Raw genomic sequence first — 24,738 nt, 5'->3', positions numbered from 1 at the left:
GCAGATACACAGGATTTATTGAGGCACAAAACAGTAAACAAAAACCCACAAGGGGGCAAAACAGAACTGAAAGGCAGTACACCAAGACTAAGACAAGAAAATAAACTAGGACTAGACACTGACTTGAAGACTGGAACAAAAGAAACAAACAGCTACACAAACTCACAATACTTATCACGAGATTCAGACAAAGTACTCACAAAGAGTTACACGCATTGGTTGACAATGTACCGACCCTGGACAGCAAACACAAGGGGATTAAATAGGGAGAAACTAATGAGGGGAACAGGTGACACAGACTAGGTAAGGAAAAGACAAGGATAACAAGGGGGCGGGGTATCTAACGAGACAACACAAGCACATGGCCCAAACAACAGGCCATGCGCTAGTACACAAAACATGGTTCTGTCATGATCCTGCCACAAGACTAGGAAAATCAAGAACATGATGGCAGAATCATGACAGTATCTTTCATATTGGAATCTCATTTAAGATGGCGAAAAACCCAGTGAGGGCCACTTCGCAAGGCACTCATGGTTGATTAGAAAGTGACTCTAGTATCTAGTCCCTTCTATGTTCCTTAAATTTTTCTTGCCCATTTTATCATCTGTCAAATGAAAACTGAAATGTATCACTTAAAAAAGAGATTGCAGTCCAATTTGAGATATAAACACCTGTAATTTCCACAATATTAAAGTGTCTGAGGAAGAATGTTTTGCGTCTGAGATGCAAAAGAAGGTACAAATTACTACATGCTGACAGTGTTCATTTTTGCTTAATTGAAATCAGCGTAGGTGGAAAAATAGCAACTTGTTATATCTTCAAGCCAATGTAAAGCGGTCCAGACAAAAGCTGCCGTCTATGTGATGCTTTTGAATATCTTCCAGTTGGATAAGATGATGTGGTCTAGGCCAAACACCATTTCATGGCTTTGCAATGACAGACACTTTTCCTTCGCTATAACCACATTTGATGTTATTTTTAAAATTGTCAATCAAAATGAGTGGATATTTTCTCTGTTTAAAGCAAATTATTCAAATACAATCTAAATGACTTGGACTGTTGTGTTCAAGTTGTCAACAATTAATTCTATATACAAAGGAAGAGCTTCTTAAACATGCAAACCATAGTCGCTCCAAATGACACGTAACAACAAAGCAAACCTCATATCAACTTCTGGGACATGGGTACATTTTCATCTGGAGCCATTTGGTTGAACGATGGGTTGTTAAATTTGTATGATAGAATAGAATCTAACAAGCAAGGGTTGCATGATTGTAATTGTGGTTAATGCTGGGCTAAATGTAAAACACTATTTAAAGAAATCGGGATGCTAAATATCAATAGAAAGGTAAGAAGCTCCTTGTACTAGCTGCAAATAAGAAAAAGCACTGCTTCAAACTCAGCTGACGATTTTGTTCTTCTCTATTGTTGTTGCCACATCTTTTTGTAACTCTAGACTAGCTTACACAAAGAGAGAGGATGCAGCAACCCCGCTATTATGCATTTCATCATTTCCCATATCCAAACTAGAATGTATGTCAGCTTGATGGCACTGTGGTAAAGCAAAATATCACATCCAAAAAAGCTCCAGTACTGTGAATGCAAATCCTTGAATCAATCAAACAGGTAATCAATGCCTCCAGGAGAAACAAATTCCTCATCTCATGCATGCAAACAAGAAGTGGAAAACTGTGCCATCTACTGTTTAAATGAATGTGCCCTGTCTGGCATGCAGCAGATCATAGAAGGCAACAAAAGATGTTATGATTGTGTCCATCAAAGATCAAAGCATTCATACAAATAAATAAATAACATTTGGAAAGAACATTTGTTTATTACTTTAAGTCTTCAGGTGAAAAAGGATAGTAACACAAAACAAGAAAAGTTATACATTCTTTTACTTTCCCTCAAACACTGCTGGCAGTGATAAACTTCTATTTAAGGTCTAGTTCTTAGATGTGCAAGACATTTCTGCAACTTATACAGTCAACTTTATTAATGTGCCAAACTCTTTACAAAAAAGATAATGATGATGTACATGTAAATGACTCATAATTCATCATTAATTAGTCTCAAGGCAAAAGGTTTCAGTTATAACAGTTCTTTGAACAAGTTTAGTAAAAACACTTTAATAATAACAATCAGAAAACAATTTTTGACCCACTAATGAAAAGTCTGAAATACTACAGGGTTTTTCCTAGATTAAAAGTGATTTTCGGTGACATCTTACATATACATTTGATTGATTACACTAAATGCAAATAACTAATTATAATTATATACATATATATACACAAGCATCAGATTCTAATTGTTATTATATTTACATAGGATATAAGAGATCTAAGCATCTGGAAATTCATGAATTTGACAATTTTCGGTGACACTTTAAAACAAGGTTCAATTTCTTAGGCTTAAAATGAAAAACTAATCTAAGTTGTAGTTAATGTTTGTTCATAATACATTAACTAATGTTAGTTTATACAACTCAAAATGTTTAAGTATTATTATATGTAGAATTTAACGTAACAAATGCAGTACAAATATTTTTCATTGTTAGTTCATGAGGCACTAACAAATGAATGCATTATGTAAAACTTAACAACAGAGTGTTACCAATTTTCCGACCTCAAAATGCTCTGGGAAGTCAAACTAAAGTTTAGAACTTTCAGAATTGCAAGAAGGAAAAAAGTTTACTTCCACATTTGTATGCCAGAGATTATGGATTATGAATTTAGGGCTAACTAGTTGTTTAAGGTGTTTGACTCCTCAATGGGTCACACAGGTTTTATGGTCTGTGGCTCATGTTGTGCTGTTACACTTTCCATTTTAAGACGTAGAACTCAAAATAGAGAGACAACGATCTTATGGGGAAAATACCACATCAAAGGCTAATAGAATTTGCTTTAGGAAATCCAAATTTTCACGTGGGTGGCCACCGAAACATTTTCAAAGGAGGAAAAACCCTGTATTATAAAAGAGCATAAAATAAAGAGAAATATAAAAGTTGTTAATTCACAAGCTGTCTGAAAGTCACAACATTATACAGGAGATGATACGCTCTGGATCAACAGTAACAGTGTATCAAGTACATAGATAACTCTATAACACTCAAATCCTGAGCTCTCCGATACTGTTGGTGCAAATATTTTTAAACCAATGACTTTATTGTAGGAGGTCTTTAACACCACACAAAATAAACAGAAATGAAACCAGTGACTCTGAAGTAAGGCTTTTTAAGACCCAAGTGACCTTTCAAAGCATATAATTATTGCATAAATGGCAAAAGGCTGAAAAAATGGCTTGAGGTTCTGTAAAACACTGCTCATCTGATATTTCTGTGCAAAAGGACTGAAAACCAAAACCATCTACTAAAGATGCTTTGCAGTTCTCTTCAACAAGTGTGTTGATGATGACAATGGAACAAAAATCTTGAACTACCTGTTATTAAAAAAAAAAATAATAATAATCAATGCAGGCTTATTCTCATTTGTTGAAAGATGGCATGTTTCCTGAGAGGATCCTGAGTATAGTACGTCACAGTTCTTAAAAGGTGTGACTCTGTTGTCAAAGTGATAACAGAGAGGAGAATATTTGCACAAGGCTGCTGGTGGCAGAGATACTGCGCTCAGTTCAGTGGGATAAAGCCCATGTCGGGAGCGTCACTAAAAATGAGCGGACTGTGGCCGAGGGAGTACGGGGAGCTGGGTAGATGCAACACGGGTTTATGGGTGTGAAGAGCAGCCCGTTTGTTCCCTCTCTGGGGGCAAGGCATGTCTGTGGGGCGTCGGGCCTGGCGGCCTGAGCAGCCGGTAGAAGGCTTGCTGGGGGGAGAGACCATGATGGAGACGGTACTTAATAGACTCTTTTGGGTAACCGGGGCGGTTTTGGGTGTGCCCGGTGTGCAGGTGCTCTGGATCACTGTAGAGTGTGCCATTGATTCTATAAGCTCCTTTGTGCCCTGTGAGCACTGCAAAAGAATGGCAACAAAAAAGGGTAAGAGACTAAAAACACTAACATATTAGATCACAGTCATACTTATGGGGTACGCAAGTGCGAACTGATGTTAAGACAGCAGAGCGAGTATGAGAAGCTAGCCAAATTAGAATAAAGATAGGTTAGTACTGCCAGAAAAATTATGAGAAGAAAACGTGGAAACTAAGCATCTCGTTTTACGGTTTCCGATGAGCTCAGGATGAAGCGGTGCAGCTGATTTTATAAGGGGTTCTCCAGGGATCACAAAAGGATGAAAACACCTCCTTAACATCAGGATAAACATCCATCATGAGAAGAGGTGGAAAAGAACACGTGCGCATGATAACTAGCATGACCTCAGTCGACAGAATCCCAAGACTGGATGAAAGTGAGATAAGCACAGACGAATCTTGATGATGATCATTAAGTAGGAAACAATGACATAATGGAGGAAAAACAAAACAACTGCAGACCTCTGGTGAGCACTAATATATGAACACATGACCATTATAAAATGGAGTAAAAACAGAGGTCAGCTAAAACACTGAAGAGCTCATCCAGGAGAAAGTAGGAACAGAGAATGGACGACGATATTAATGATTTCCGCTCTCATGACGGACATGTTTTATGATAGTGGTTTCAAGGCAAAGAAATGGAAGCCAAGCAGACGGCCAACGAGTCATGAGAAGGTAGTCACGAATGGCATGCAAGCAGCCCCATAACACACCCTTACCATTGAACGTCACTGAGCTGCAGGATTCAGGCAGTGCAGGAGAGAGCAAACTCCTGACAGTTCTCCTCCTGTGTAAGGTTTATAACTTCAAACATCAGGGCTTGATGCAGGTCAATATAAAAATAGCACAATAAAGTAATATAGTTTGTATTTGTGGACTTCAATATTTTCCAAGCTAAAAGCATTAAAAACATACATTTTTACAATACTATCCTCCTAATTTACACCACTCTAGATTTGTAACTCAAGAGATTTTTCCATGTGCACAATCATATCTTCACACAACAGGTGCAAGCCTCATTAACTGTAACTCTTTCCCAGCAAGACATCATTAGCCAGGGTTTACATTAAATATGATTAAAACTGGATAACCTCACATGCATTTTCACATGCTTTTCTGTGTCAAACCTTAGGTTTCAGATCTGTTAAAATCGTGGTTTCTGTTTATATTTGCACTACTGTTTAAAAGTTTGGGGACATTAAGACTATGTTTTTGAAAGCAGTCTCTTATGCTCACCAAGGATGCATTTATTTGATTAAAAATTCAGTAAAAAAACTGTAACTGAAAGATTAATAAAATTGAAAATTAGTATTTAAAATTAAATTAGTAATTAGTATTTCTTACTCCAGTATTCAGTGTCACATGATCCTTCATAAATCATTCTAATATGCTAATTTGGTGCTCAAGAAACATTTATTATTATTATCAATGTTGAAAACAGTTGTGTCTGTTTATTTATTTGAAATTCTATGTAAAAAAAATTAAAATTAAATTAAAAAAAAAAAATGGAACATACAGCCCTGGCTACAATGCTAACTATTAAAAAAATCGTCTATGTTATCATGATTTTGGAACTAATGCTCCGACTTGAAGATATCACATGACGAGGCACTCTTACCATGTTTGTGTCATTCTTGGCCATGAAAGGAGGGAGCTCAGCATCAGAGGTCACCGTTTGAGGTGCGTCATCTGGAGGTAAAAAGCCTCTTCGGTCAATCAAGCTGTAAAAGATGAAAAGGATGAGTGCGTGACCTATTGTGAAATGACTTTCAAAACACAGCATAGACTGAACTCGGAAAGAAGTCAAAGAATTGCACAATTAACATGTCATAGCTGAGAAACTGTACATCAGTCTGAAGCTGAATGACAAGCAGTTGACATCCTTCACTTACTCATTAACAAACTCAGATATTTATCGTTTTTAAACATCTGCGGTACTTACCTGGGTGGCATCGGCCCACACAGCACCACACAACAGTTTGTGAAGATGTTGTTATAGGTGTAGGGATTCCCTGAATCTTCCCCTCTTTTACTGGACCAAGAGCCTTTGATCTGCATTGTACAAAAACACTTATTTAATTGCAGTGTGACTGCATTATTAAATAATTAATTATATAGCTTTTTGATATTATTGATTAAATTTAAGCATTCATGGTGATATTTACATCTTCGTTGGTTGTGAGGTTGGAGGCCACAAGATAAGTATGGAAACCTGACAGACCCAGAATGGACCAGATGGAGAAGAAGCAAATGACCAGCTCCACAACAGTGCAGGAAGGGTTAAGGGTGCAAATCTGTTGTAAATGTGTGTCAGTGTCCAGATAAACATTATAAATGCCCATCCACACCAGCAACAAGATAATATTGTTTCGTTTATTCTAAGCATGAGCAGCAATTTTCTTTTCTGTCTTTGTTTTTATCGTTAACCAGTTGAAAAAAATTATTTCTGAAAAATTATTTCAGTTTCTCTTTCCCGATATCATTATAGGTGTGATGTAGACTCTGCCACAAACTTAAAAGGGGGCTGCATCTAGCGGCAGCGGTTGGTGTCCTGACAGGAAAGCAGGGCGTGGTGGAATCCTTGAGCCAATTAGGGATGAATGGGATTAGGAAATAGGCGGAACTAACGGCAGTTTAAACATATAGTGAACTCTGTCAGCCATGCTATTGTGTGCTTACTGTTGCCACAGTAAAAAAGGATATCTGGCTGGCCTGTCCTGTATTGCCTGGATGATACCGCCTCCAACTTGTGATCCTGTTGATAAGAGTAACTGATCAGAGAACAAAACTGCTTCAAAATTGACTCAGAAAAAGTCAGTCAAAACACAATCTCTAAAATTTAACTTGATCCAAAATACACTAAAAACAAGGGCTGGGTATTGAGTTTGATACTTTTTAGGCACCCACCGAATTGCCTTGATTCCACAGAGTATAACAAAAATGTCAAGATTTCGATACCTGAAGGCTATATCTTGTCAACATCAGTGAAACAATAAGCATGCAGCATGTATGATGTGCCCAAATCAAGTGCTGGTGATTGGCTGTGGCGAGGCATCAAAGAAAAACACTAGTATATTCGACTCGATAGCAAAAGCGCGCAATGCAATGAATGGCACAGACGAGCACCGCCGTTGATTAACACAAAGACATGCAGAAGGATTCATATTTAACCCTTCGGAGTCTTGGGCTATTTTGGCCGTTTTTGAGTACTTTTATTTGTTTTAAATTTTGCAACATAAACAAATGTTTACCATACCAATGTTTGGTATAATTTTTTTCAGCACAACATCACCTATATAATCAGACAATTAGTTTTTCACTTTGATGTACTCTATCAACATACTGGACCCAAAATCACACAAAAAACACAAAATCCAAATAGAAAAATTATAGCTTTTCTACTACAAAAAACACAAACATGCTCAATGAAGCATTTTAAAAGGTTTAAAATGTAAACACAAGTTGTAAATGTCAACATATACAGGTACAATTCAGATATAATCAACCTATATACAAAAAAAATATGATTTACAAAAAAAAGGGGGTGTAGCCATAGGCTTTTTTTCTTTCTTTTTAGCTCAGCCACTTTTTAAAAAATGTTGTGCACACAATTATTCAGAGAGCTATATTTAAGGCCTTGCATTCCCAGAGTATGAGGGTTCGCAAATAGTGCAAATACAACATAAAAAATGTAAAATTGAGATAAAATTAAACTATATGCAGCAAAAAGCAGGTGTGGCAATAGGCGTTTTTTCTTTTCTTTTTTGCTTAGAAACTCCACAAAACACTTCATGTACAATTACACAGATAGCTACATTACAGGGATTTCATTCCTTGAGTAAGAGGGGTTCCTCAATAGTGCAAATATACCATACAATAGGTAAAATGAACACAAAATCAAATTATACATACAACTATTTACAACAAATATCAGGTGTTTTTTATTTTTATTTTTTATCTGTGCCTCTCCTCAAAACAGTTTATCTAAATCTACTCCTAAACTACCTAAACTACTCCTAAACTACCTAAACTATCTACACTACTCCTAAACTATCTACACTACTCCTAAACTATCTACACTACTCCTAAACTATTCTCAAAATCTACTCAAACTCTTCCAAAAACTAGCAATAATCTCTCTCTCTATATATAACGTATATATGTCTCTCTTTATCAACTCCGTAAATCCTCTGCCTTTCAATTTTGCGTCTTAGCTCAGTTGGCTCCTCCTCCATTCCCTAAAATGTGCAGCCTGAAGAGCAGAGTCAGCAGATTCACACATTTTTCTCCGTTTTGTTTTATGACAAAAACCGACGAAGTTATTAGAATAAATGCAACGCCTGTCGCATCCCATCTGGCGTTCTTTTACGAACGCGTCAGTATTTTTTTATATAAAGTTTAAATGAGCATATCTCCGTTTTTACTTTGTCTATCAACACAAAACAAAAAGTAAAATAGAATTTCAAGCCAGCACTTTCGACAGAATTGGACAGCAGCGCTCAACGTGACTTTGTTTTTATGCTTCGACGTCTTAAACTGGTCATGTAACTTGATCACGCCGGCGTGATCGGCGACCCCGAAGAGTTAAATAGTCCTTTTGCGGATTAATATTCTCACTTTGACAACATTTCATTTGAGAGAAACTATCATCACATCACAGAAGAAGGTCTACACGGCAACCAGTCAAAATAAAAGTTTGGCTTAACCTAAATGGCAATAGAAATATATTACTCTTGTACAGTATAATGTACAAATTTATGTACTACTACTACTACTAATAATAATAATAATAATACAATTATTTTTAAAACAAATTTTAATGCTACAGCCTCTGCTATAACATAAAATTGGTATCGAAAAAGGTATCGGTCAAGAACCGGTATCGATATCTTTTTTTTTTTTTATACTCAGCCCAAATAAAAACTGTATAACGTGATATATTTTTGTATAGAAAAATTTCATATTATTATCACTGTTGAACAACTGTTAAACAGCTGTGCTATTCTTGTGGAAACTGTGATGCATTCCTTTCTATAATTCTTTCAGCCGAGCAAGTTCAAAACAGAGGAAGTTCAAAAGAACAGCTTTTTTAAATAGAAATGTATTGTTTCATCATTAATGACTTTCCTGTCACTCTTGATCAAATTAATTTGTCCTTGCTGAATAATAGGACTGGGTAAAAAATATCGATTTCTCGATTTTAATCGATTCTCATTTTTACGAACCGATATCGATTCTTAAATCCCAAGAATCGATTAGTCATCCTGTTTTCAGTTGATGAATGAATGGAACATTGTAGCACACATAATCTTCTCTTCCGCCTTAATATTACCAGTTACAGCGTGAAATAAACATGAATGAGCATCTGAAAGTGTGTTAAAAGATAGAGTATAACTTATCGAAATCCTTGTTGTCACATGGAATCGCTCAATCATTGTTTCAACCGAGGAAAGACGTCAGTGAAACAGCATGTAAACAATGTCATGTAACGTCACATTTACCTCAGAAAAACCATATCCAGTGACCATGAACTCGTTAGTCAGCTAGAAAAATTAACTCTAGAGAGGAGCATTTTGCTAAATATATGCACCATATTACATATGCATTTTATGTTATTTTATAATTATTTTATGTTTTTCAATATTTAATGCATGTTTGAATAAATCTGGCAAGTTTTTATGACAGCCACCATTTAAATATTTATATTTCATATAACTTTATTATTAGAAAAATAAATAAAAGTGTAATTGTTTGTATACAAATCAGTAAATCTTTACCTTTAATATTAGGCTATAGTAGGCTAATGAAACAATTTTAATGATACAACTGACTCCCATAGTTTACAGCATTGGTTAAGAGATTTGTTTTCCTTGAGAAAATTTGCCATGTATTGTACCTGATATCCAAAATAATCAATATTGAATCGAATCGTAATCGAATCGAATTGCAAGCTTGTGAATCGAAATCGAATCGAATTGTGAAATTTGTGTCAATACCCAGCCCTACTGAATAACAATATTAATTTCTCTAAAAAAGATTTTTACTGACTTAACTTTTGAACAGAATTGTACATTATTTGAACAAACCCGATTTCACTGTAGAGGCATGCATTCAAATCACATCTCCCCACTGACAAATATCATACACAATCACCAAGGCTGTTTTGGAGTGAAAGTGACTGTGGTAAAACTTACGTAAAGTGAGGTGAGTAATCACACAGCCAAAGATAAAGGAGGTCAGAAATGATAGTGACACTATAAAGGCATAGAAAAAGCGATAGTTGCGCTTTCCAACACAGTTCCCGACCCAAGGACAGTGATGGTCGAACCGCTCTACAAGGGGAAAAGAGGCAGAACATTCTGAGAAACAAGGCTTACAAGAAACCTCCGTGCATTCTCATGCAATGATTATAAATAAAGGAATTTGTGTTATGGGTTAAACTATTACACATTCATTATCACAGCAGATGCAACATGACATTTTGTAGCATTTAAAGAAAGAGTTCACCCCAAAAAAATCTGTCATTATTTACTCACCGCAATGGGTTTTCAAACCAGTATGACTTCCTTCCATGGACTTATGAGTTTATAAAAGTATATATGAGTTTTTAAAGTTCAAAAAAGAAAAAGCACAGTAAAAGTTTCATACAAATTAACCATATGACTTGTGGTTTCTTCGTTTTTTGTTTTGTTCAGCACTTTGGTCAGCTGTGTTTGCCGTTTTTAAATGTGCTATATAAATAAAACAAACTTTAAAAAAAAATATTCCATGGACAAAAAAACAAAACGAAAAACACAGAAACTTCTCAAAATATCTTCTTTTATGTTCCCAGAGAAGAGAAAGTAAGTCATACAGGTTTGGAACAACATGTGGGTGAGTAAATCATGACAGAATTTCCATTTAATAACTGCATGACAAAACAGCAAACAAGTCATCATGTCATCATTTCATTTGGGGTTTAGAATAAAATGCAGGTGAATGTGAGATAACATTTGAATATCTCAATGAAATAAAAAAAATAATAAATATTATTATTTAAATGCAGAAACTTTGTATGCTGAAACTCCTGCCTTACCGACACAGTTGTCACACAGGCTGCAGTGGGATGTCCGGGGCGGACGGAACATCTTGCATGTGAAACAATATTTAAGCTTTACCACCTGGTCATTTATAAGGATCTCTTTAGTGCGGGGAGGTGGACGATATGTTGAAGATCCAGAATTATCTTGGAAGAAATCAACAATTTTATTAGAAACATACACAAGTTAGGAGGCAAAATTAGGACAAATAACAAAGTACATATTCAAAGCCTCACCAATCTGTCTCTCGATGTCCGCAGCCTCATCCGGCAAAGCCCTGGGTAAGATCCCTGGGTCTGTAAAACTGGTTTGAAGGAGGGTGAAGATGACAAATACAAATAACACCCCACCGATTACTGGAATGAAGATTGTGAGGTGATGCACCAGAAAGGGGCAACTGTTATGAATCAAGCACAAAGACAAGGACAAAGTTATCAGCTTATACAAACATGGTTTAAAAAGCTTACTTTCTGATGAAAAACCATGACCATGTGGATTCAACTCTTTCAGATTGACATGATGTCAAGAAGGGCGGTGGAGATGTCTCTATTGTCAAAAGTAGTAGTATTGTCTAGCAGTGTGAACACTGGTGTCTCTGTGAGTAGTGCATTCTACTCACTCAAATGTGAAGAATAAGCCACTGGTGATGACAATAAGGACGATGGTCAGCGGGAGCACACCGCACTGCCTGGCCAACATAATACGACCATCACAGTAGAAGCGATTTTTCCCAGGGAAAATCTCCCATTTTCTCCTCAGTCGCTGGGAGCTTTTCCTCCCACAGGGCAGGGTGGAGGACGTTCGGGTGGTTGATGTTCTGAGCGCTCGTGGGTCTATTTGTTGATACTCACAGTTTTTCATTTTCAGAAAATGTAACTGACGGTCTAGAGTTCGGAGAGTAGATGTAACCTTAAGAACAGGTTAAGTTAACTTGTAACAAACCAAGCCCTAACAACGAGGAAGCTAGATCGAAACTATGTATCAGCTGTGAAGCTCCGCCACATATTACTAAAGATACCGTCAGAAATGTTCTGACAATTCACTTGGGCGCTAATATTAAAAGGTCAACACAACTAACTTACTTAACTAATTTATGTTAACGTTAACTGAAAGTCCACAAAGCACATAATACGTTGCTCAATGCATTTGTTTGCAACTAAACATCCCCTATAGGGATTATACCGACGAACAATTGTTATATTATCATGCCATGTTGTTGCTTTCAATAACTTAGAGGAGTCTTAGCTAAGCTAATTACGTTAGCTTTTTGACTAACGTTAGCTGTCTCAGCGGACGTCATTAACGTTACTCCTCACGCGCTGTTCAACCGTCATTTGTACGATACTCGGCTCCTCGCGCTGCCCAACCGTAATGAGTCTGCTGGCAATTGAAAATTAGATCAGACCATGTTGTTTATAATTCTCTAAGAGCTAATATAACCCAGCGCTAAGCTACGGTTGAGATACAACAATATTTACCTCAGGACGCTCACTTCTCTAGCCGAGGACTACCTGAAGAAAGCGACCAATGACTCGTAAGGGATGCGTCATCTCAGTCAGACCAATGAAAGATCACTTCCGAGACACTACGCCACATCCTCTGTTGTTCACACAAATTTCAAATGTACCAAATATATGAAAAATATCCACAATATGAATGTAACACAATATGTATGCATTAGGGGGAGAACATACAAAACTTTATAAAATATTAAAGAAATAAATACATTTTAATTACCTTTTGTGGGCCAAAGTGATCGAACTTGGTGTTCTCCTTTTTTCTTTAAAAAACATTATAGCAAAGAGCACTTCTTTTTTTTTTTTTTTTTTTGTAAAGCTGGTCCAGTGTTGGCATTGTTAACCAAAACAAATGTTTGTGTATATATATATATATACTGTATATATATATATATTTTTTTTTTAAGTCAGTAACTTGAAATAAAATCTAACTTAAATATTAGATGGGGAAAAAAATAAGCCTAAAAAACATTAACGATAATTAGAAATGCTACTTTGGCAACTAACTGGAATAAGTTTAATTTGAAACACTAAAATTACTTAGAAAAAATAAAGCTAAATAGAAATAAAAAAACTATTTAAGATGGTATTTACTAAACAAAATTACTAAAACGTACGAACTAAAAAAAAATAGAAAAAAATAAAGGCCAACTAAAAATATGAATCAATACTATAACAGTAAAGAAATAATATTAAAAATAACATTGGAGCTGTCACAGACTTATTTTAAATTTTTTGTCTGAACAGACCACTTATGACACTTTGTACCCACTAGATGGTGATACAATACAATATAACAGGGGTCTTGTGATGTGACCACGTGCAACCTTTTTTTCATACAAACTACAGACCAATTTAATGAAGGTCTATTATTTTTATGGATATCAAAAGTAACGTAGCATTCAAGCACAGCATATAGTTTGGCTAAGGTTTTTTTTTACCAATGTTTTTTTTTTCTGTAATAGAAAAGAAAAAAACACAGGACTAATTTGTAAATGATCCAATAAGGATATTTATTAAATATTTATCCAATACAAAAATATATATTAGCCCTTTAAGGAACACCAGAAATGTCTTAAAATAATAAAATGCATTAATTACAGCATTTGCCAAGCAGCAATAATATTATTCAAAACCAGGCCAGAGGAATGTTATGAAGACTGAAATGAGCTCAATGTATTCCTGTAAAGTTATGTCCAGGGAAGGAAGTTACAGTGCAGAGCCAGACCTAAAACCCAGTATGATATGAAATACCCTAGGATGCATTGTGTATAAAACGAGCAAGACTGCCATTGCATCAAGAGGTAAAGGACTTGATTATTTCTGCACATTCCCACAGCACATCTTAGGCAAGGTTTGTGATCCTTTTGTTGTTGTATTTGGTCAGGTCTGAACAGCCTCTCATCTTGCAGCAGAGGTTCATACTGAAAAAGCAGGTGGCCACTGATCCAGTAGAGCACAGGCGAGGAGGAAGCAAGAAACCGTGTCAACACCTGAGAGGACACAATAAAACAAGGCATGTTGAGCAAGTATACCACACGTCACATGATAATGATCAATTTCAAGAATCTTACCTGCACATGCATAGAGAAAATTCCAAACAGAAGAAGGACAGAGCTGTGCACAATGTAAACAAAGACTTTTGGGTTACAGAAGCCATGCGTTTTTCTGTCTTTTCCTCTATGTCCCAAACCCAAATACATACAAAACACTGGGTTAGCCAGTATGTACATATATGAGGCGATGAATCCCAGAATTGCAACAGGCAGCGCCAAAATAAAGTTAGGTATCTGCTTCCATTGAAAGTATCGAAGGAAGCCCACATCCCAATAAGCATCTTGTATGTACAAATACAAAAGTGGTATTCGCCATTGGCACCATCTTGGTGTTGGAGATGCTGCATCAGCCACACGGTATCCTTTGTCCCGGGCCAAATTAAGCAGCACTGGGGGAACTTCAGTAGCAGTTGGATGGCAAAATGTTTGGTAACCATAGAACTGAAACAGGCAAAAAGGCAGTGCTACAAGAGCTGCATAAAATGCTCCTGTGAGCACAAAACGAATAATCTCCCAGACATAGTAATTATATCGAAAGCACCCTTCTCCTTTGCTAAAGGCCCGGGTACAGGCAAGACCCCATTGCAAAGAGAGATACAGAAAAAATCCAGCATTCACAAGCCCATTGGCACGAGCACCTGTAGCAAACCCCAGCAGAAGGCAAGCTCCTATTGTGAATCTTTTCTCTAGTAACCAGAGGCCTGAGAAAGTAAGAGCTGCAAAGAGAGTCTCTGAATAGCCTGCAACCATAAAAACATTAGCTGGTGTCAGACAGTACATTAACACTGCAACAATGGCATGTTTTCTGTCCTGCACCACCAAACGACTCAGTTTGTATAGTGCCACAGCACTTATGACAAAAAGAATACTATTCCCTATAGCCACAGCTAAAAGTAATCGGCCATGCATTGTGAGAAAACCACACAAAGGCCACAGAGTCGTGGCTGCCAGTAACCTCAGGATGATAGGAAACAGAGGAAAGAATGCAAAATTGTGTTCATATAAGTATCCACGTTCTGCAATGAAGATGAAATGCTCTGCATCCCAGTGACTAAGGCCGCCAAATAATGCTTCTATGACAGGGTCAAGCAGGAGAGGGGTCTCTGATCGCGGAGGGCTAAATGCATCTGCCACATGGTCTGGAATCACTGCATTCAGTACAGCCTGCAAAAGGGCACAAAATAAACAAACAGCAATTTTTCATATGCCCAGTTCTACAATAGGTGTCATTCTAATCTCAATTTCGCAAAAAGCGCTAGCGCTTATTTTATATCAATAAGTAATCAAGGAAGACATCATGCAGAATACAAGTACAAATACATAATTTTATTCTAGTTTATTTCAGTCGTTCATGTCAGTTGCTTACCTGTAAAAATAGGGAAAGCAGTCGCGTGAACGACGCAAACTGTACAACTGTCCATACGTCTTGATTTATACAATTGTTTGAAGGTGACATGTTTTACAGAAACTTTCATGAACGAAAACAGAACATTTCCCTCACTGAAAATAATTATAAAAAATAGGCTCAGTAAATTAGCAGATAAGTTACGATAAGCGAGGCATCCATAAAACAAAAGGAGTCAAAAAAGGCAGTATTGTTTTTTTCATTGAGTTTGTAACAACAGCAAAAACATCGCTGTCGCAGTCGAATAACAAAAAAGTAGATTGTATTCACGGTTTCCAAATTCGTCTCATAAAACCACTAAATGGAACGACAGGAGACACGAACTTCCGTCATGCAGTCTAATAAATGTCAAAATAAAAGTCCCATTATCTTAACCAATACAATAGACCTGCTTTATATAAACCATTATATTATATTACTTATCTTGCCCTGGCAATGAATACCTTCTAAATAGTTAGCTATTCAATTATTTTTCTACTGCATAAACGCAGGAAATATTTATATTTTGCTTCAGCTTTTCATGGTCTCACTAAATATTTTCATTCCTTTCAATTGATACTGTACTATTAAACATTAGTATTAGAATAATATTGAATCTTGCTCATTAAACTAGTACAAAGATGTTATATTCAAAAAAAATGTAAACTTTGAATTGATTTAACCTTCCATTCATAATTCTATGATAAATGGGTATTGAATAAAATAAATCATCTAAATGAAAATAATCACAAACATCTTACCAAGATTTAATGTACATTTATTCTTACCACGTGGAACATATAGTATAAAGATTTCATAGTGAATAAATGATATTCATTGAGCCAAAAAGGGGGGAAAAACAAGGAATTTACATTAAGCTACATAGTCTGAAATACAAATATGCAGAATTCATATCACTGGAGAAAAAATATCTCAACTGTGTTCTTCATCTAGAGTTATTTTGTTGTACCAGGAGACAAAATTAAAATATTTCAGTTGTTTGCTGCACTATATAGGAACCGTGGAGGCCAAAAGATGGTTCAGTTTATATACCTAGGGATTTTGATGCAATCAACCCAACTTAAGTGTCCGCTCTTATTCTTCAAGGATAAAAAGGGATAAGAAGCAATAGTGTGTGAAAGATAGAGAGAGAAAAGGAGGTGTAAATGTACAACATCTTATATACAGTACAGCCTCAGCTGCATCTTAAGTTGAAAACCAGTCCTAGGAGGTGATTTCTTTATAGGGGTCAATTCATACAATCAAGGGTTAAAGAGAAGAGGTCAGGGTGTTGTACGTCCTTGATACTTTGGGGGTTATTCTCCTCACCAGCAAACTAATGGTTTAAAAACGGTTTAAAAACGGAGCTGACTGAACCAACATTTTCCCCATGTGGAACAGTGCAGTACGTTTGCAGTATGATTACAATTGTGGAGTAATGTACAGAAAATGATAACTCATTTCTGCTGTACACGCCAGAAAGTTTGACCGTGTAGCATCAAAATACAACCACCAAACAATGAAGAGTCTACCTGTTAATGTGAACAAGAGCTGTGTATTATTTGCACCCTCTGGGGGAGAACAAAAGAACAATTAACCCCAAAACTCACTGTAAACAAGACAGTAACTTTGGTAAATAGTTTGTTTTTTCAAGCTATTTATTTTATTCATTTATTTATTTATTTTATTATAAAAAGTTATTTCACCTCAGACAAGGACACAAAAGTTGGGGTCCCTGTCCATGTCATCTAGTTGGCATCAGTATTACAGATTGTGTCAGTGTGTTGAGGCTCTGGTTCATGAACCACAGCAAATTTGTGACAACCTTCCCAAAGTGAGACACGGAGAAAAGGGGGACCAGTGGGTGTAATATGAAAGGGCTTGCATAAATTAAAAAAACAAAAACAAGAAACAGTCAATTTTCTCTGCTTTCAATCCCCACTCGCAAATGGGGAGGACAGGCAAGGGGGAAGTACGAAAACCAGAGAAGGTGGAGCCATAGCTCCGCACAGCTGTCATGACTGGCCTATCAAAAAGAGTACATCACAGATGACATGGGACACCAATGAGTTCATGAGTGGGGAGACAGAAAGGTCCAGTAGCCGCGATTCATAGAGCGTAAACTCAGAGTGGTTCTCCTCCACCTTAGCGAGGGCAAGCAGAGCCCGAGCAGCCCGCCGCATCATGTCCACACTTGTTGGCTCAAAGTGTGACCCCTGCATGTGCAGTAAGGAACCTTGGCTCTGCTGGAACTGTGTAGCCGCTAAGCTGTCCTCCAAGAAACCCAACAGATTCCCTACACTGGCCTTCTGTACCGCAATGGCACGGGCCGCCAGGCTGTCACCCTGTGCAAGATTGGCCAGCAGCACGACCGCCATCTCCCGACAAACAGGCACCTTTCGCTCTCCAACTAGACGCACAAGGTTCCCAAAGAGCTTCTCTAATCTACTAAAAGGTGGCGTTGCCAGAATTAGGTCCACATTGTTGTCCTGAATGCTGAGCTTACAGAGGGTCTCCAGGACTAGTCTCTGGGGGGACAAGGCGCCATTAAGCCCGAGACTAGGGAAGGGGTCTAGGGCTTCGGCTGACGGACAAACAGCCCAATGTAGCAAGCCATCCAGCAGAGGCAGGCAGATACTCTCAGTGTAGACTGAGAAGTCAAGCTGGCCTGAGATGTTGGCAAGAATGACTAAGCAATTTTCCCGCAGTAGCTCCAGACAGTCCCACCACCATTCGTCTTTCTTGCTACCAAGACTCTCATCCACCTCTTCTTCTTTTTCGTAGGTTAAAGGCGCCTGCTTTCGCTCTGGATGCAGATGGTGGAGAAGCAACAGGCGGCCCAGCAATAGCAACAGACCTGGGTGCTTGGACATCTCCGAGTCATTGCCCGGGATGAACGAGAGACTACGGACGATGTTGGAGACACAAAGGCAGCGACGGGCAAGGGAATCTTGCCAGTCTGAGAGCGTGACAAGAGGAGCTTCATCCTTGCTGTGTGGCTCATCTTCTAAAATGGCAATGCAGCGCTGACCCTGTAATGATGGGCTTGGAGGTGCTGGCTTAATGTTTTCTGGAGTTGTCGCCTCTGACAATTTTTTTTCTTGATCTTTCTCTAGGTGTGATGTCCCCTCAGAGGCAGTTTCTAAGCAGTCAGCAGGTCTGTCCTCCCTCAAATCTGAAATTCCGTTGGTCACTTTCTCAGTTGATGACTCTGGAGAGGCTGCCGGATGACTCTGCAGAGACTGCCGGTCCACTTCTTTTTGGTGCTCTTCACTGGATGAGGGAAGTGAAGGTGCCTGGCTGTCCTTCTGAGCTCCTCTCTTCCTGTCTGGGACCTGGGCAGGTAGATTCTTCTGTTGGTGCAACAGGTCCATCTTGCTTTCAAAGTGGGTCTGGATGTGTTCTGTAGTATCACCTCCACCGATACTCCAGTGCAGAAGGCCACTGTCAAATTCCTGTAATCGGCCAAGCTTATTAGAGAAGTCCACCACAAACGGATCCTTCTTTCGCACAATCTTCAAGGGAAGCTTATCAAACTTGCTAGCCTGTTTAGGCTTCTCTTGAGCCACAGCCAACTCGAGACAAGGTGGCTCCGAAGTCTTGGGTTCTGCAGATGACTCCCCTTCAATCCCATGGCAATCTTCTTTCTTCACGGAGTCATCAAGCATCCTTGGCTTTTCTTCTTGTTTTATCTGGAGCGGTGCTGAATGTTGTTCTTGATGTTTTAACCTGTGCATTTCTTCTCCTTCATCTTCCTCCTCTGTTTCTCCATCTTCCTCCATGCCCTCCACCAATACCTCGTCATCCACAGTGTCTTCATCTTTTTTGAGCACGCTGGGATCCAACAGAGCTCTTTGTCCTGGACTACCAACTTCATATTCCCTCAGAATCCCAAAGATCTCAATGAGACAACGGCGGAAATACTCAACGATTAATTCCAGGAAACCAGGGAGCTACAAAAGAAAAGATGAATATGTTATTTAGGATGAAAACTTAAGTAATGGAAAATATATTTGTCATTTCCCCAAAACGACTCACCTGTATAAGGTTGAAATTCGAAATACTATTGTCATCATATAACAAGATGTTGATGGTGTCTAAAGCCCATGTGCTCTCTGCCAACAGTCCTGATTTTAGGGACATCATGACTCTCCATGCTTCTGGAGTGCCTACAAAAGTTGTATACAGTTATCTTTACATATCTCACAGGTCTAAGCCATATAAATGACAAAAATGTAATTCACTACAACAAATAATGCACTCTTACCAATTTCTTTCATGGTAAGACGCCTACGTGATTTGAGAACTGGCGGCGTAGCCTCAATTGATCCTGGAGGGAAGGATAGGTCTCTTCTCATCATTGGAGGCTGTACTGAGGGAGGTACAATGTGAGATGCAGGGACAGGAGGTCCCACCTTCTGCATTTTGATATTGCTGGGCATGTAGGGTGATTTGCTGGGGGAAGTCCTACTCTCCATGGGGCGAGGCATGGGCGTGGGGCTTGACACCTGTGGAATGTGATTTTGCATGTTTTGAGGAGACTGGTAGTTGGACTGCAAGGGTCTGCTCATTGGTGGACCTGCGCTACCAGGACCATATGGGGGCTGTCGTGGCCCAGGCCACTGCCCATCATGATTCATGCGTGGTTCAGACGACATCATATCTTCAGATCGGTTCATTGTATGGTAGCCAGGTCCCTGGCCAGGACCAGCAGGTGGTCCTTGACGGTTAGGGTAACTGTAGCCCATATCACCTCGGCCCGGCCACATGCCAGCTTGAGGACCGTCAGGACCAGACTGCATTGGACTGCCCATCATTTGAGGTGGAATGGAACCCTGGGAGTTTGGGCCTGTCCCTGCTTGCATCCGATCTCTTACAAAAGGGAAAGTGAACTGATTCTGAGGACCGGGTGGACGGCGCTCTGAACCAGGGTAAGAACTGTTATACTGGTTAAACATTTCCTGCTGACCACTTGAGGGACCACTAGGGGGAGCCTGTGTTGGTGGCTGTGGCTGCTGAGTATTGTATGGCCCACTGAACATCTCACCATCATGATGCCGTTTAGCTGGTGGGTAGCTGCCATCACCAGGCCTTTTGTAGTTCTAAATGCAAACAAATTATATAAAATATATGTCAAGGCTTTTAGTTACATTTATTCATTATACTAGCGTCAAAAAGAAAAATAATGCTTTCCTACCAATTGTTGTTGCGCGTACATTCCAGGCTGCTGATTCGGATAGGAACCACCAGGAGGCACACCCTGCCCAGGATACTGATTACTATAGGAATCATGTCTGCACAAGCACCATACGTAAGAGAAATCAGTATAAAAGATATAGTAGATATACAAATACAATCTCCATAAAAACGAATGGAGTACTCGACTGACCGCTGCTGCTGTGGAGGGTAACGATTTGGTGAGTACATCCCAGATTCAGCATTGGAAGGCATTATATTTGGCTGTGGCACTCCAGGCCCCATGCTGCCATCTGTGCCCATCCCTGACTCTGGTCTACGCAATGCAGGAGAGGTTAGAGTTTATTGCATAATTTACATAGCACCAAAAAAAAAAGGGGAAAAAAAGGATGAGTTTATATACAAAAAGTAAAGATTTTGTATACCTTCTGTCATAGCCGGGGCCATATGGATACTGGTGCCGTTGGCCCATAGGTATGTTTCCCATAGGGCCTTGTGGTCCCCGGTTGCACTGATCACCGAGACTGCTGTTGGGACCCTGTCCACTAGACATAAACTGTTCTCCAACTAGGACCACAATCACACAGCTCATTACACCATGTAGCTAACCATGAACTACAATGCCTTGTGACCCTATTATACGATATGAACTGATATACAAGGTGTACAGGACAAATTATGTAACAGAAATAAAACAAACAATACAAACCTTTACGCATACCACTGAAGTGGTCTTTATTGGGTTCATAGGGTCCCATGCGAACAGGCATTTCCGGGGTGCTCATGCCTGACTGGTAGCCAGAGTTTGGGGTCATAGTACTTCTCCGTGAGAAGTCACTATCAGCAAATGGATCTTGCAAGTTCACACTGCTCCTAAGAAACAGGTCTGATAAGAAGCGGTTCACAGTCAAATGACACAGGCAGTAGACAAACAAACAAAACTCACCTGCCACTTGGCATTGGGGGCATCTGGCTGTGTGGGGTGGAGGCAGGAGTAGGGGGCTTCAAGTCTCCGCTTTCCGCCATGGAGCTGCTGGTGGACTGTGGTGTCTGGGGCCCCTGGAGAGAGCCAGAACCAGCTGTGCCATGCAACAAAAAAAGAAGAGAGGTTTTGGAACATTATACTTTTATTTTCTAAATTTATATGCAAGTCCTACAACATCAATATTACCACAAAACTAATTCTTGGGCGGGATAGTGTCAAAAATGCTCCAGTTTCATAAAGGATTTTTCTCACAAATAATGTGGAGAAATGCTCAGAATCTAATGTTGTAGACTCTTATTCTCCAACCTGCAATCATATCTGCTAACATCAACAAATAAAAAAACGTGTTTTAAGGTTTCATGACGCTTTAAAGGTATAATTTAAGACTTCTGCTACCGGTCATTAGTGATAATGCTTAAATACATTAGCTCAAACAAAGAGCTTAATTGAACCTGCAATATTAATTGATGAACTTATAATGGTGCTGCTTCAATGACAGTAATTTTTTAAACTGCTGCAGTTTAATTGTTAAGATTTACCTGTACTTGCTTCAATACATGGCATGAGACAAATCCAAGTCACCAGCACTCACCTGGGGAGGGAGGCTGAATTTTGGCCTGGTTCTTTTTGCTATCTCCAGACATAATTTCAGGTGGTGGGTCCTCTCCACGCTCAATCTTACATTCAAAAGCATACAGACATTGGATGTACTGCTTTTTCAGAGAGCTGGCGGCACTGCTGGAAGTCCCCACATTTAGATTTGTGGCCAGCTCCCTCCATTTTTTGTTCTTATTAACCTGCAATTACAAGGATGCCAAAGCATATAAGCAAACACCCTTGAGAGAAAATAAGTTGATACCTTCAACATTATCAAAATGTGTATGGTCAAGCTGTATGTACCTGTGTAAGACCTCCAATCTCCTTGACGGACATGTAAAGGCGGAAGAGATCAAGGGGCTTACGTCCCACAGCTGGCAGGTTACTCATGGCCATGGCTTTTTCCTCTATGAAACCCAAGTAACGGTCTACCCACATCTTTCTTTCTGGCTCTGGGCCTAGCTCATACAACCGAGTGATCTTCTCATTGGTAGTTGTGGAGGAACTTGACTTCTAGAAAGAAGCAATTTATATGGAAGGAATTACACATGATTTCTGCTGTAAAGGCATTATACTTCCATCTAAATGTTAAACTAACCTTGGATTTTGATTCTGTCTTAGGTGTACCCTCAACTTTGTTATTTATTTTCTGGGCTTGGTTAAGTTTCCCATCCATAGCAAAATCTGGACCAGGGGACATGCCTAGGAGAGAAACAGATATGTTAACTGTGATTTTAACCTGGCATAAGATTTGACTTTACAATTAAAGTAGTTTAATTTCTGCAAGGTTATGTAGTAAACAAATATAAACTTTTGTAATTATCTTACCACTAGTGTTATTAGACATATTTCCACCCATAGGGTAGGGAGAACCCTGAGTGTTCATCATCCCAGGCATGTTGTTCATAGAGGAGCCATACGGAGGTCCTGAGCCCATCATACCAGGACCAGGAGACATATTGGTGTAACCTGGTAGTCTGTGAGGCAAAACACAACATTTCAATTCAAATAGACTCGTACCACCAGTTTGTATAAAAAAGAGAAAAGGCTAACAAATCACATTTAAAATATAACGGTACATGTTTTCGTCCCGAACTGTCGCGGTTCGGTGCATACAGTCAGACGACGAATACAGTCATAGGCGATCCACACTCCAATCCAGAAGGGGGCACGTGCAGTAGTGCAACGCTGTTTGCTAACCGCCACAACAGGAAAAAGACCAGAAGAAGTGACGATCTATGCACCAACCCAAAACAAGAGTTCAGATGCCAAAGAGCCTACTAGTTGCCGATATGTGGAGGTTTTCCTTTTTTGTGACACGTTCCACAAATTTCAAGAAAAGAAAACCGGGACGACAGAAAGCAAAATCCTGTTTGCTTTCTTTATTTTACAAATGCACAATGTTTTGTTGTGTTTTATTGCGAGTACACAAAAACTTTAGTTTCTAATGAGGTCTTTCTCTTATATGTATGACCATAAATGAGTTTTTTAATTTGTTTTTGCTGTTATAATGAGACAAAATCATTTGACATTGTGCCAATTTGTGTCGTGGAAGCATTATATTGAACTGTGCATCCACCATTGTCACCGCATGTTAATGAACTCTCATGTGTAAAGAAAACTAATCTCTGCGCAAGTTTTATTTTTCATTATTCTATTTATTTTGTACTTTTATAACACAAAGAGATTCTTTACAGTTTCTTGATCAGCGGTTTATTTTTCCACCTAAGATTGCCACCACTAACCTCCGACCAGATATTGTTTTGTGGTCTGGATCAGCACGCATTGTAGATGAGGCATATGAGAGGAAGAAACTGCGGTATGCTCAGCTGGCCACTGAAGGAGAACAGCGAGGATGGAGAGTCGGGGTTTATCCAGTGGAAGTGGGTTGTCGAGGATTTGTGGCACACTCTACAACCCGGTTCCTCAGAGACATCTGATTCAGTGGCCAAGAGTTGCGTCGCACAGTAAAGAACTTATCTGAAGCAGCAGAGAGGAGCAGCAACTGGCTGTGGTTGAGACGGAAAGATTCTGGCTGGCTGTGTACAGGCCGCCACGCTACGGTTTCGAAGAATTCTTGAAAACTCGAAGAGTCTGTTGGTTTATTTGTATAGTTAGGATTGTAATATTATGTTCCTGTGTATTTTGCGTGAATGAGGATTGGTGTCTGGACAGGTAGTATGCCATACGGAACCGTTGCCACTGAACCTGCTTTAATGACGGCAGTGGGGCTCGACAGCCTTAGTCAAACGGGTTGGCGCGTATGGTCGGGTTGCGGAGAGATTGTGGTTAGATCACATGTGAACTATGAGGAAGGAGCAACCTCAGCAGCAGGAGGGAGGTAAAGGTCAGTAAGCTGGGCTGAGTTGAGTGGGGGACGGAGGGGGGTGACTCTGGGTGAGTCACTGTCGAGCCCTCTTGAGGTTTCGTAG

The 24,738-nt window shown here is 39.1% G+C and overlaps 3 protein-coding genes across 8 annotated transcripts in view; all 3 read right to left on the bottom strand.

Moving 5' to 3' along the window:
• Positions 1-1,817: 1,817 nt before the first annotated feature.
• On the bottom strand, positions 1,818-12,633 carry zdhhc18a (zDHHC palmitoyltransferase 18a). Of its 4 annotated transcripts, XM_077217243.1 has the most exons (11): positions 12,550-12,628; positions 11,691-11,955; positions 11,308-11,468; positions 11,068-11,217; positions 10,187-10,324; positions 6,696-6,747; positions 6,158-6,260; positions 5,935-6,044; positions 5,611-5,713; positions 4,712-4,779; positions 1,818-3,973 (listed from the first exon to the last, which is right to left on the bottom strand). In XM_077217243.1, the coding sequence occupies exons 2-10, from the start codon at positions 11,930-11,932 to the stop codon at positions 4,738-4,740; spliced, it is 1,101 nt and encodes a 366-aa protein (XP_077073358.1). In that variant the 5' UTR covers positions 11,933-11,955; positions 12,550-12,628; the 3' UTR covers positions 1,818-3,973; positions 4,712-4,737. The 4 variants fall into 4 exon arrangements, with proteins under 4 accessions (XP_077073358.1, XP_077073351.1, XP_077073343.1 ...); XM_077217236.1 differs by having other exon boundaries at positions 11,691-12,633; XM_077217228.1 differs by lacking the exon at positions 4,712-4,779 and having other exon boundaries at positions 12,550-12,580.
• A 943-nt stretch (positions 12,634-13,576) lies between these two features.
• On the bottom strand, positions 13,577-15,871 carry pigv (phosphatidylinositol glycan anchor biosynthesis, class V). Its single transcript, XM_077217215.1, has 3 exons — positions 15,511-15,871; positions 14,163-15,308; positions 13,577-14,081 (listed from the first exon to the last, which is right to left on the bottom strand). Exons 1-3 carry the CDS (start codon positions 15,598-15,600, stop codon positions 13,779-13,781), a joined length of 1,539 nt encoding a protein of 512 aa, XP_077073330.1. The 5' UTR covers positions 15,601-15,871; the 3' UTR covers positions 13,577-13,778.
• A 414-nt stretch (positions 15,872-16,285) lies between these two features.
• arid1aa (AT-rich interaction domain 1Aa) overlaps positions 16,286-24,738 on the bottom strand; it is a 33,282-nt gene continuing 24,829 nt past the window's right edge. For 2 of the 3 annotated variants that reach the window (XM_077217192.1, XM_077217204.1), the window contains 12 exons: positions 23,135-23,283; positions 22,905-23,008; positions 22,610-22,819; positions 22,302-22,506; positions 21,671-21,803; positions 21,434-21,597; positions 21,150-21,291; positions 20,918-21,040; positions 20,726-20,822; positions 19,796-20,630; positions 19,567-19,697; positions 16,286-19,481 (listed from right to left, as the gene is read on the bottom strand). In XM_077217192.1, coding sequence (XP_077073307.1) covers positions 17,544-19,481; positions 19,567-19,697; positions 19,796-20,630; positions 20,726-20,822; positions 20,918-21,040; positions 21,150-21,291; positions 21,434-21,597; positions 21,671-21,803; positions 22,302-22,506; positions 22,610-22,819; positions 22,905-23,008; positions 23,135-23,283 — 4,231 coding nt within the window. In that variant the 3' untranslated portion in view covers positions 16,286-17,543. The remainder of the gene's footprint in view (positions 19,482-19,566; positions 19,698-19,795; positions 20,631-20,725; positions 20,823-20,917; positions 21,041-21,149; positions 21,292-21,433; positions 21,598-21,670; positions 21,804-22,301; positions 22,507-22,609; positions 22,820-22,904; positions 23,009-23,134; positions 23,284-24,738) is intronic. The other variant, XM_077217198.1, reaches the window with a different exon arrangement.

The sequence above is a fragment of the Siphateles boraxobius genome, unplaced genomic scaffold (assembly GCF_051911475.1).
Source record: "Siphateles boraxobius isolate OS27281-9 unplaced genomic scaffold, OSU_SipBor_1 12, whole genome shotgun sequence".
Taxonomy (NCBI): Eukaryota; Metazoa; Chordata; class Actinopteri; order Cypriniformes; family Leuciscidae; genus Siphateles; species Siphateles boraxobius.
Note: the sequence above shows the minus strand (reverse complement) of the source record. Positions and strands in the feature narration are given on the sequence as shown.

Excerpts from the sequence above, each read along its gene's own strand:
- zdhhc18a (XM_077217225.1), bottom strand. The coding sequence starts at position 11,932 with ATGAAAAACTGTGAGTATCAACAAATAGACCCACGAGCGCTCAGAACA. Across the intron at positions 11,469-11,690 it reads GGCTTATTCTTCACATTTGA|TTGCCCCTTTCTGGTGCATC; the intron begins GTGAGTAGAATG and ends GATTCATAACAG. Across the intron at positions 6,045-6,157 it reads ACCTCACAACCAACGAAGAT|ATCAAAGGCTCTTGGTCCAG; the intron begins GTAAATATCACC and ends TGTACAATGCAG.
- pigv (XM_077217215.1), bottom strand. The coding sequence starts at position 15,600 with ATGTCACCTTCAAACAATTGTATAAATCAAGACGTATGGACAGTTGTA. Across the intron at positions 15,309-15,510 it reads TGCTTTCCCTATTTTTACAG|GCTGTACTGAATGCAGTGAT; the intron begins GTAAGCAACTGA and ends GCCCTTTTGCAG. Across the intron at positions 14,082-14,162 it reads TTTTCTCTATGCATGTGCAG|GTGTTGACACGGTTTCTTGC; the intron begins GTAAGATTCTTG and ends GTGTCCTCTCAG.